Genomic DNA, 9,867 nt, shown 5'->3' with positions numbered 1-9,867 from the left:
CCGCTGCATGCCAGCCAGTCCCTAGCCTACCTTTTATCTTATCTTATTTGCATGTGTGCGTGTGCAGCATATGCTGCGCTACGCACGATTCACGCGGCGTGTGTTTGCAACCAGGCCGGGATGGGTTTAAGAATGCCCAACTTCAAGGAATGTTCTGTTCACACACAGAGTCAAAGTGAGGCAAAAATTGCATCACTATAGCCCAAACCACAAAGGAGATTGTAAAATAAATTTTGATTTCTCTTGAGGAATTATATTTATCATATTGGCGGATTTAAAAAGAAATAAATGCTACAGCAAAAGTAACAATGAAGTGCAACAACAAATTATATCATATACCAGTATACAAATAATAAAATGTACAGCACGGAGAAGTTAACAACATGCAAGCAACAACACAAACAAAACTACATTAAATGTCGAGTCAATTCTAATTGTGATATAACTGGACAGCGCGGTACCTGAATATATACTTTGTCCTGCCGCAACCATATTTAAAAAACAAACAAAAAAAACATTGGGTGGCCCCTAGTGGCAGCCCTGAGCAGGTGCTTATTTATGAGGAGTCTTAACTCATTCAAATCAAGACATATTCTTACGTTTTTCAAGAGTTCAGACATTCAATCCACGGTCTAAAAAATGTTTGGTGCTCAATAAAAGAAAGCACTTAAGTAATCGATTACTTTAGGTGATGCAGTTCTTGCTATTTTAATTAAGTTGGTGATCATTCATATACTTCAACTCATATGAACTTAGTATTAGCAATTCGTTTCGAGAAGAGCAGAGTTTGAACATTCCATGTGATGATTAGCATAATCTGGGCCCACTTTAAAAAACAAACAAACAAAAAAAACCCACTACGCATTTACACTAGGCATGTGTAGTTTGGTTTAGTTACTGTAACGGTATTGTCCAAAAAAACTAAGTGCCAGGACAATATGTGCAACAATTACATTCAGCTAATAACACAAACCGGTCCAAATAAACGGATAAAAGTGAATAACGTCTTCAAAGTACAGTAGCTGCAAATGTGCAAAAGCTTCCTTAAGTACTCGTTTACTTTTAATCACTCTTGAGGGCCCCCTGGTGGTCTTTTCCTTCACGTCTGATCCCGTTTTGCAAAACGGCGAACTGCACGTCATGCTGCTATACACATACTCCGATTTTAATTGATTTGTTCGTATTTAGACAACGGGACACTTCTTAGCATGACGCATTCCAAGCATGTATATACACAAAAAGACAAAAATACCACGAGTTTGGCGTCAGTTTATTCCTTGAGAAATATCAAATAGATAAATGGTGCAAGTAAAACAATGCAAAACTAAATTAAAACATTTTGCAACTGCATAGTAATTAAATAGCAATAAAAAAATTAAATAACAGAATGTAAGAATCAGTGGGCACCCATTTATATTCAAGCCAGAAAGCATGGTATCATGTCATAGCTAAATTAATTAGAAATAAATGTACGCTGTCTGAAAATTGACTAAGTAATTAATATTGTGAAATGACAGCAGATGAAAAACCCAACATGCACAGTATTCTAATATATATATATATATATATATATATATATATATATATATATATATATATAAAGCAGCAGCTCTGGTTTCCCACATCAACATCACAACAGACTGAAAACCTAAACCGGGCTCTAAAAGCAACATACAGCAACTCCTGTTAGTAAAATCTAAACAATTTACAATGTTGGTACGTTTTGAGTTAAGTTATCTCCAACAGTGATCAAAGAAACCTGTTAAAGGTGAAAATTAGTCTGTTATATCCAGTATTTGTATTATTTACAGGCAGTCGAGTGAAAATATTTTTCTTCCCAAAATAGACGTAAATAGCTTAAAAAACACTAAAATCACATTTTACAAAGATGAAAAATTATGTGCGTGTGTGTGTGTGTACAGTGGACCACTACATCATGGCATTTGCAGAACATGGAAAAATACCTGAAAATGGCAATTATCTGGCATAAAGTGTATTGCAGACAATCCCTGAGCTTATTCAAGCACCCAAGTGCCTGTGCAGATTGGATAGGTCCCACGCAATAAAGCAGTAGATTAACCACATTTCAGCAAAACTTCAGCTGAGGATAAGTAACTCAGAATATAGAATCAAACATTTGACACAAAAGACACATTATGTGCGAGGAATAACTTTCAACATTACTGTTGTGGAAAAGTTCTTCTTCTGGCTTGTGTTTTGCTAAACCGGCTGATCTGAGGAGCGCCGCCTGGCAGTTTCATCTTTCGCAGGTTCCCATGAGTGTAGCGGGGCCCGAGGAACAACGAAATGTTGGGAAGCCTGTGGCAAGATGTAGCGCACAAGTAGATGATGGGGTGGGGGCGGCGGGGGAGGGGCCATAACTGTGGTGACAAACATCGGGGCGCCAGCCATGCAATGGGACCAGACTGGTACAGGTTGGCAGAAATATTGGAGGTTTGCTGGAACCTGAACATCGGAAGAAAATCAAGTCATTAATATGTTGGTAATGTCCTTTCGTACGTATCTGCTATTTAAGACTACCAATCAGTCTAAATCATACGCATATCCCATTTACTGTAAGTCCAATGCTAAAGCCATTGCATGTATAAATACTGCCTTGTCCCTTTACTAGCTCTGACTGGGAAAAAAATCAGAGTTAACCAATCCTGATTTTTTTCACGCACCTGTTGACTAAGCCTGATAAAACATCAACCATGTGTTCCACCCCCTGGTTGAGAATTTTAAATGTGAAGACCATCAATAACTGTGTTTTCTTCAGGCAAAACTAACCACGTCACCATTGCCCTGTAAAGACTAAAATGTGGCGAAAATCGAGTACGTTTTTGTCTGATGAGAACTAGATTAAATTGTTAGTGGGCTGACGAAAAAGGTTTGAAAATGTCCTTTTTTTCCGCCAGATTATTGAGAGAGGCCGTTTACTGGTGTTACATGAATGCAGCGCGCATACTACAGCGTCGCAGAGAAACCATACTTTGGAAGAATGCGTCAAGCGAAAACAAACACTATTTGCCATTGATTTAAGTGCATAATTTCTAGGTAATTTATGATGTGCATATTCAGAAATACACAATTTGAACAGGTATGTCATGAAATGTGATAGTACATAAATATAGAAATTATGGACAAAAAAAATGGACAATTTTGTTTACCTTGTTGTTAAGCTTCTCAGCTTTTACTTACATGATATCATACTTGGTTGATAAATTGTATGAAAACAAGTCTATTATGGATGGTTGACTGCTGCCAGCTTGTGTGACACGTCATTTAATTTCCATATTACAGTCTGGCTTGCTGGGCCCTACTTCAGACAATTTCATACTTGCCTTTGTCTTGGTCAGCTGTTTTGCAAAACCCGGCAGATTGAACTAATTTACCCAGTAGAACGGATATTTGGGCTTGCTTTGGGTCTTGACCTGTGACGTCACTTGGTAAGATGGTGAGGAAACGTTTTTTAAAAACATTTGTAAACCTAGGTAATGTTTCTCAGTTGAAATGACCCAAAATGCAATTCACCCGTTTAAGCCCAGACCAAAGTTATACTTGTGCATTGTATATCGGTGCGTGGTTAAAATGGATTAGAATACTGTACAATATGTGAACCAAACATTGTGTGAACCAAGCAATTTTTTCTCAAACATTAAAAGGTTGGAGACAAATATATACCACCCACCAAAAAAAAAAAACATAGCTTACCAAGTTTCTGCTGTATCTGACTCTATGTGATCCAACTCCGTGACGTTTCCGAATTCTGGGAACCTTTATTATCTTGAAAGTGTCATCTGCCACTTGTTGTTTTTTCACTGGTGCCTTTTTTTCTAGCTTGTCTTCTATCTCTCCGTCCTTTGCCTCCTCTTCTGTGTCGCTGGACACAGCCGAACCACAATCAGAAGATGTAGCAGAGTGATAGTCGGACGTGTCTTGGTTTGTGGAGTCCGCAGGAGAATCCTCCTCCCCTTTTTTTACACTTCCATCCTCATGCTCTTCCTCATCTTTGAAACATGCTATTGAGAATGGATAGCTATTCTCCCTGGATCTGTGAAAGATGATGAAATGTTGATTCATCGCATAATGAATGGCTAGATGACTACACGCTCAAACTCCTAGACAGTGACTCACCTCACGCACACCTCCAGCGGGTCGATCCACACGGTAACTTCTGGGGGAAGACAGAGATCACTGGGGGTGAGCTCACTCTCCTTACAGGCCTTCACGAGCACTTCATCATTAGGTGTTCCGTTATTTATCCGGATGCATCTGCAAAATCAATCAATAAATAAATAACAGCTCCCTTTTAGAACCCCTAACAGACATACCTATTCTTGTAAGTATTACATTGATCTGCTGATTCATCATAGGCGACCTCACTGTTTTCTAAATATAGATTATTTTTTTGAAGTGCAGTGATACCTGTACTTACAAAATTAAGTTCTTCCGGAAGTCATTTGGTAAGGTGAGTTTTTCCATTAAGTACAGATGCTTTACATAATATATAATAATATTAATAGCCTAATCCGTTCCAAGCCGCCCATCTAAAAAAAAAAAAAAAAAAATGCTCCTAAACCCTTTAAAATATAAATGATAAATGTAACAAATACAAATTGGAATTACATTACGTATTATTATACATCAACCATTTTCACCCTTCGTATCCTGAATTTTCTTTCATAACAAGAGACAATATCTTTAAACTAATGCAAACTACAAGGTGTTTGGAGGGTTAGAAAAGTGGTTCTTAACTTTTTGTAGGTACGGAACCACACTAGTTTCCTATGGGCATTCACCGAACCCTTCTTTAGGGATTTATGTTTCAGATTCAAGATATTTGTATGTTTTTTTTTTTGTTTTTTTTTATTCTGCTACACAACATGAACTGCACTGATTAGCAAGCAATGTAACGCGATTATCTGCAGCCAGTCACAAATTGATACGATGAGTCGGGTGTGTCTTGGCCTTCCCAGTGGAGGCTCCACCAAACCCTTAGGGGTCGATCGACCCTGGTTGAGAACCACTGGGTAAGGGTTTTTCAATCATTCATTCATTCATATTTCTACACGAGTTTTTAGACACCAACAAAATTTGCCTATGCTAACGATGAGCAATCACGATTACCCTTACAGCACAAGCGAGCACCATTTCATATTCCACTATGCAATGAATTAACATTATTTTTGTCACTTTTTTTTTTTTTTTTAAAGGAAATGATCCCCAACTTATGTTGACCAGTTTTTGGGAAGGTGTTTGTCCCTTGCCACCATTGCAAAATGGCATACGCCTGCAGGAAAGATCTGCGTAGAAAACGGCGGCGCAAACATGGTTCCGGCGAAGCTTCGAGGCGAGTATTTTTAGTTGACCCATTTTTAAAGTTGGCTTCTCACCAGATTCTCACCTATTAGGTCGGTTCTGGAACAAGATCCTCTTTGATAAATTAAATGTCTCAGTATTAGTTAACTACCACACCACGTTGTGACAGAATGCGCTTCCTTATTATTTATTGTAAAGTTCTCTTTAATGTATTTATTTATTTATTTGAATTATGGAAGTGCTAGATGAATGAAACGTGAAGTGAGATGTCATAGCAGCATCGCTAAAAGGTGGTACAAACAAGAATTGCCGAGTTTTATTTTCATTGAAGAATTGACAGTATGCTAACAACAAAATAAGAACAGAATGTACAGCCCAATTGACCAAGCATGTAAACAGAACAACAGTAATCTTCCCTCATGTGTAATATGACAGAATAAGTCAGAGTTAATTAAACGGTATGTAAATTTCCGATTACAGTTATATTTTCAAAATTGCTGAAATAAATGTAACTGTTGCAGTGAGAGTGCCTATTCACCTGAAAGCCTGGCCTTTGCTCGGGCAATCCGGGTACCAGTGGCCGTCATACTTGTCGCACAAGAGTTGCTGTAGTTTCTCGGCAAACAATTGCGCTTTGGCTTCATCCAGCTTGCCACGCGCTAGCGCAAGCCGTTTGAAAAAGTTGACTCCGGCTTTCACCTCTCTTTTCATGCTGCCTGTGTAGACAAAATTAGAAAGAACTTGCACTTGTCAACAATACACATAACTGGTTTTTATGAGTGCGTGTTTACAAGCAGTCTACTGACAGACTGCATGTACAAGATTCTTTGTGGGGTTTTTGTGTGTGTGTGTGTGTGTGTGTGGTGCAACTGTTGCTTTAATCGGCGATATGCAACATTGTTGCACATTTGTCCATTCTCCATGTTTTTATTCCACATATTTAACAAACAGTTGTGTTTGGTTTTACTTAACATTCTCAGATTCTTGTTACCTGAACGATGATTATTACTCTGTTTTAAATTTCCAATTGGGTCGAATTAAATGATCCCGATGCAAATGTAAATTAAAACTCAAGAGTTAGCAACTTATTCCAAGCACTCATTTTGATCCACATATGTTCCATGATGTAATGTTGCAATGGCCTTTAAAAGTATACTAATCCAAAAAAAAACAACTGGAAATCTTACAGACGCAGCTGGCAAAACGAAGCTGGAATGAAGTCAAACAGCAGTGCAGACAAGCTCACAAGTGACCTGCACATTGAGCCGCTTGTTTATCTTCAGATAATGTGTCCGTGTGTCAGGCTGACCGGGGAAAAAGGAGCACGTCGATGAATATACGGCCAAGGCAACTCCAGCTGGGCTGCCAAACTGGCTGAATCAACTGCCCATGTGGTGTATATACAAAGTTTTACTTTGAAGTCAAAAGTTATTGGGGCAGTACGCCTCAAATACGTCCATTTTGTGCTGACTTTTGAAAAGAAACTACAAAAGCAACCTCCAAACTCAAATGTCTTGGAAGTCAAAACTTGTTTTTTAGTCATTGTAGCAGCACAAGAGAAAAAGGTGTTAGGTCTCATGAGATTGACAGAATTTGTCAGCTTCCACTTGGCTGCGGGGTGCAGCTAAAAGTGATACTTTTTTTTGTGATCGGCAATGAAATCAACACTTTGACATATGCCAATCTCGTACACATCTGTGGAAATGAGCTGATTGGTTGCATTACCTCTAATTGTACTTTTGATTTAATGAGCTTTTGCAACTGCAAAAGGGTGTCAGCAATGGGATCGAGAAAAATGTGATGAACACAGCTACATTTGAGAAACGGTGTTTCGGGATGCACATAAAGATTATTTTAATTGTTGATTACTAGATAAAATTTAATTCCAAGTCTATTAAAAAATATATTATTTCAAATTGACAGTAAGATAAAATAAGTAAACTAAAATTCAGTTACTGGTTTGTTCCACAACATATTTGGAAAATGGGCTTATTCAGCACAAATATGTTTGCTTACAAGGAGGACTACAGAAATAGAATATTTTCTAGTGAGAAGCTGACATTAAGAGGGTTTGGACAATTTTAAATTAAACTGGGTCTCAAAACTATTAATCGGTTATGAAAAAGGTTATCAATTAATTCGATAATCGATTAGTTGTCATTTAAAATCAATCAATAGTAGCATTACCTTTAAGTTTCTAACAATTAACACTGACCATCAACAAGTGTCATCGACGTCACTTGACGTTAAGTTTTTTTCTTCATGGAAATAAATGTAGATTTTTTTTTGAGGGGGCAGCAGCTTAGGCTTGTCAGAATGCTCTAACTTGGCTGGCAAGTTCGCTTTTTTTTTTTTTTAAAAAGGGCTGGAAGAGTTAAGTTCTGTGTACTTAATTACATAAACTGGGAGACCAATGTGACATGGTGAACAAGTAGTAAGCACATTCGCCTCATACTTCTGAGGTTGAGGTTTTGCATCCAGAGTCCAACCATGCTATGTTGTGTCTGCATGTTCTTTTGCGTTAGGTTTAATGAAGACTATACATTGTCCTTAAATGCGAGAGTGAGTCTGAATGGTTATCTATATGTGCCATGTGATTGGCTGAATGCCAGTTCAGGGTGTACCCTGCCTCTTACCCAGTCAGCTGGTATAGGCTCCAACTCACCCACAAACCTGATGACGGTTTGCATAGAAAATGGGAGGGTGGATGGATAGGTCAACATGCGCTCTCAGTTGTGTTTGAATGGTCAAAACACATCTGCACGTACACAACTTGGCTCTTGTACTTCCAGTTTCTCTACCAGTGGTATAAGACTGTAAGCCCATTCTGACGCCTGGCTTTTCATCTTGCCACTGTTTCTCTTTCTAGCTTCTCAAGGCACAGATAAATGCAACCTTGTACTTGGCTTTATCCTGAAGTTGTGTTTATGGAACTGAAAGCAGATAAAATGTGGCTGACTGAGCATTTCGTCTGGAAAGGCTATGAGTTCATAGCAGGTTGTATTTGGCTGCATCACAAACAGCAAGTATTGGCTTGCTAATATAATATGCTAAATGTGTATGTATAATATATAAAAGACAAAAATATATGTGTATGTATAATATTTTGTTTTGTTTTTTAAAAGCAACAAACATATTGCCACCAGATGTGTAGGTCTGCAACTAACTCTCTTTAAATGATTATTGCTAACGTTTTTACAAGGCAGGATCTGATTAATTTGGCTTATAATGTTCATGTGTTTGATTCAATCAGTGGTTGACCTAATAATGTTTCCTGGTCAAAAATGACACTGTTTACCAACCAGTGGCCACATGAATTGCAGATAACATTGGAATCACACAAAAAAGCTTTCTTTTATTTAAAAACATGGAGACATGCTACTTGAAATCATGTCGTTTTTTTCTCTTAAATCGTTATAATCAGTCCACCTTATATTTATAATACCCAATCACCAATTTCTGATGGCAAGTGCGGCTGGTGAATTTGACACGTGATTGTTATATTGTAGGTGAATTTGATACTTGACTGTTTTATTGTTATTTAAGCTCTGATGAAACCCAACAAACTTGTTTTGGCATCATCGCGACCCACAAAGAAGAGCAAACAAATAAAACAGCAGGGGCAACACGTGGCCGTGCTCGGATGGACTTCGCGAGAAGCGCGCTAATCAAAAACTTTTAACACTATTAATATGTACAGAGATTTGTTTCGATGAAAAGCGAAATGCTACATTTGACGTTGGCGGCGGTGTGGAAACCCCCTCAGTGGAAAATCAAGTGGGTGGCTATATGAAATTAATTGACAACTGCAAACGACGCCGAAGTCTAACACTGATAAGACAATAATGTATACTTTAAAATCAATGGTTTAACTTAGTAATATTTTCTGCGCATGTTCCATATTGTAGATGTGGCTGCAAATGACGCCAACTCTAAGATGAGCCGTTAACCGAAAATAACAGAAAGAAAGAAAAAAAAAAAGCACGCGGACTTTAAATCAACTCACCGTCGAGTACTTGAAAGTGTATTTTCAGTGAGTATCCAGTCGACTCGTCTCACCGCGATCACGGGCTGGTCCTCTTTATCTCTGTTGTCCGGTATAGACTTATTGTGATCAGCACATGTTGCTTCCTCGTTCTCTCTTGGCTGTGGTCGTCCGGCTTGCTGGCTGCTGCAAGCAACACGCAACATTACCGTCAGTTGTGTGACTCACTTCCTGTAACTCAGCAGTCATGAGCGCGCCCTGACGAGTCCGACGCGACTAGCCACGCCCCCACCACACCATATAAGGGCAAACTGCCTCTCAAAACCTTGGCGATTTCCAAATAAGCATGGCGGTATTCTCCTGAACCTTGCGTGCATCCGCCAATCATTTAAAGAAGAAAAGTGTACGCTGCTCTTCTCCGATCTCAAATGGGCTTTTAGGAACACCAAGCAATAACAGGGTGGGACAGCTTGCTCAGCTTTATTGTGTGAAGTTTGTGTTGGCTACAGCTCTGCTAGCTAAAATGTTAGCTTTTCCTGGTTGGATACGAATTGACAAAA

At 38.6% G+C, this 9,867-nt stretch overlaps 1 protein-coding gene across 1 annotated transcript; it reads right to left on the bottom strand.

Annotated features, from left to right (window-relative positions):
* Nucleotides 1-1,253: 1,253 nt before the first annotated feature.
* Nucleotides 1,254-9,526, bottom strand: LOC148425510 (uncharacterized). The gene is made up of 5 exons (XM_088410748.1): nucleotides 9,329-9,526; nucleotides 5,861-6,038; nucleotides 4,138-4,275; nucleotides 3,715-4,054; nucleotides 1,254-2,466 (listed from the first exon to the last, which is right to left on the bottom strand). The coding sequence occupies exons 2-5, from the start codon at nucleotides 6,031-6,033 to the stop codon at nucleotides 2,221-2,223; spliced, it is 897 nt and encodes a 298-aa protein (XP_088266874.1). The 5' UTR covers nucleotides 6,034-6,038; nucleotides 9,329-9,526; the 3' UTR covers nucleotides 1,254-2,220.
* Between the last annotated feature and the right edge of the window lie 341 nt (nucleotides 9,527-9,867).

This window comes from Hippichthys cyanospilos, chromosome 3 (genome assembly GCF_059441005.1).
Source record: "Hippichthys cyanospilos isolate Australia breed blue-spotted pipefish chromosome 3, RoL_Hcya_1.0, whole genome shotgun sequence".
NCBI lineage: Eukaryota > Metazoa > Chordata > Actinopteri > Syngnathiformes > Syngnathidae > Hippichthys > Hippichthys cyanospilos.
Note: the sequence above shows the minus strand (reverse complement) of the source record. Positions and strands in the feature narration are given on the sequence as shown.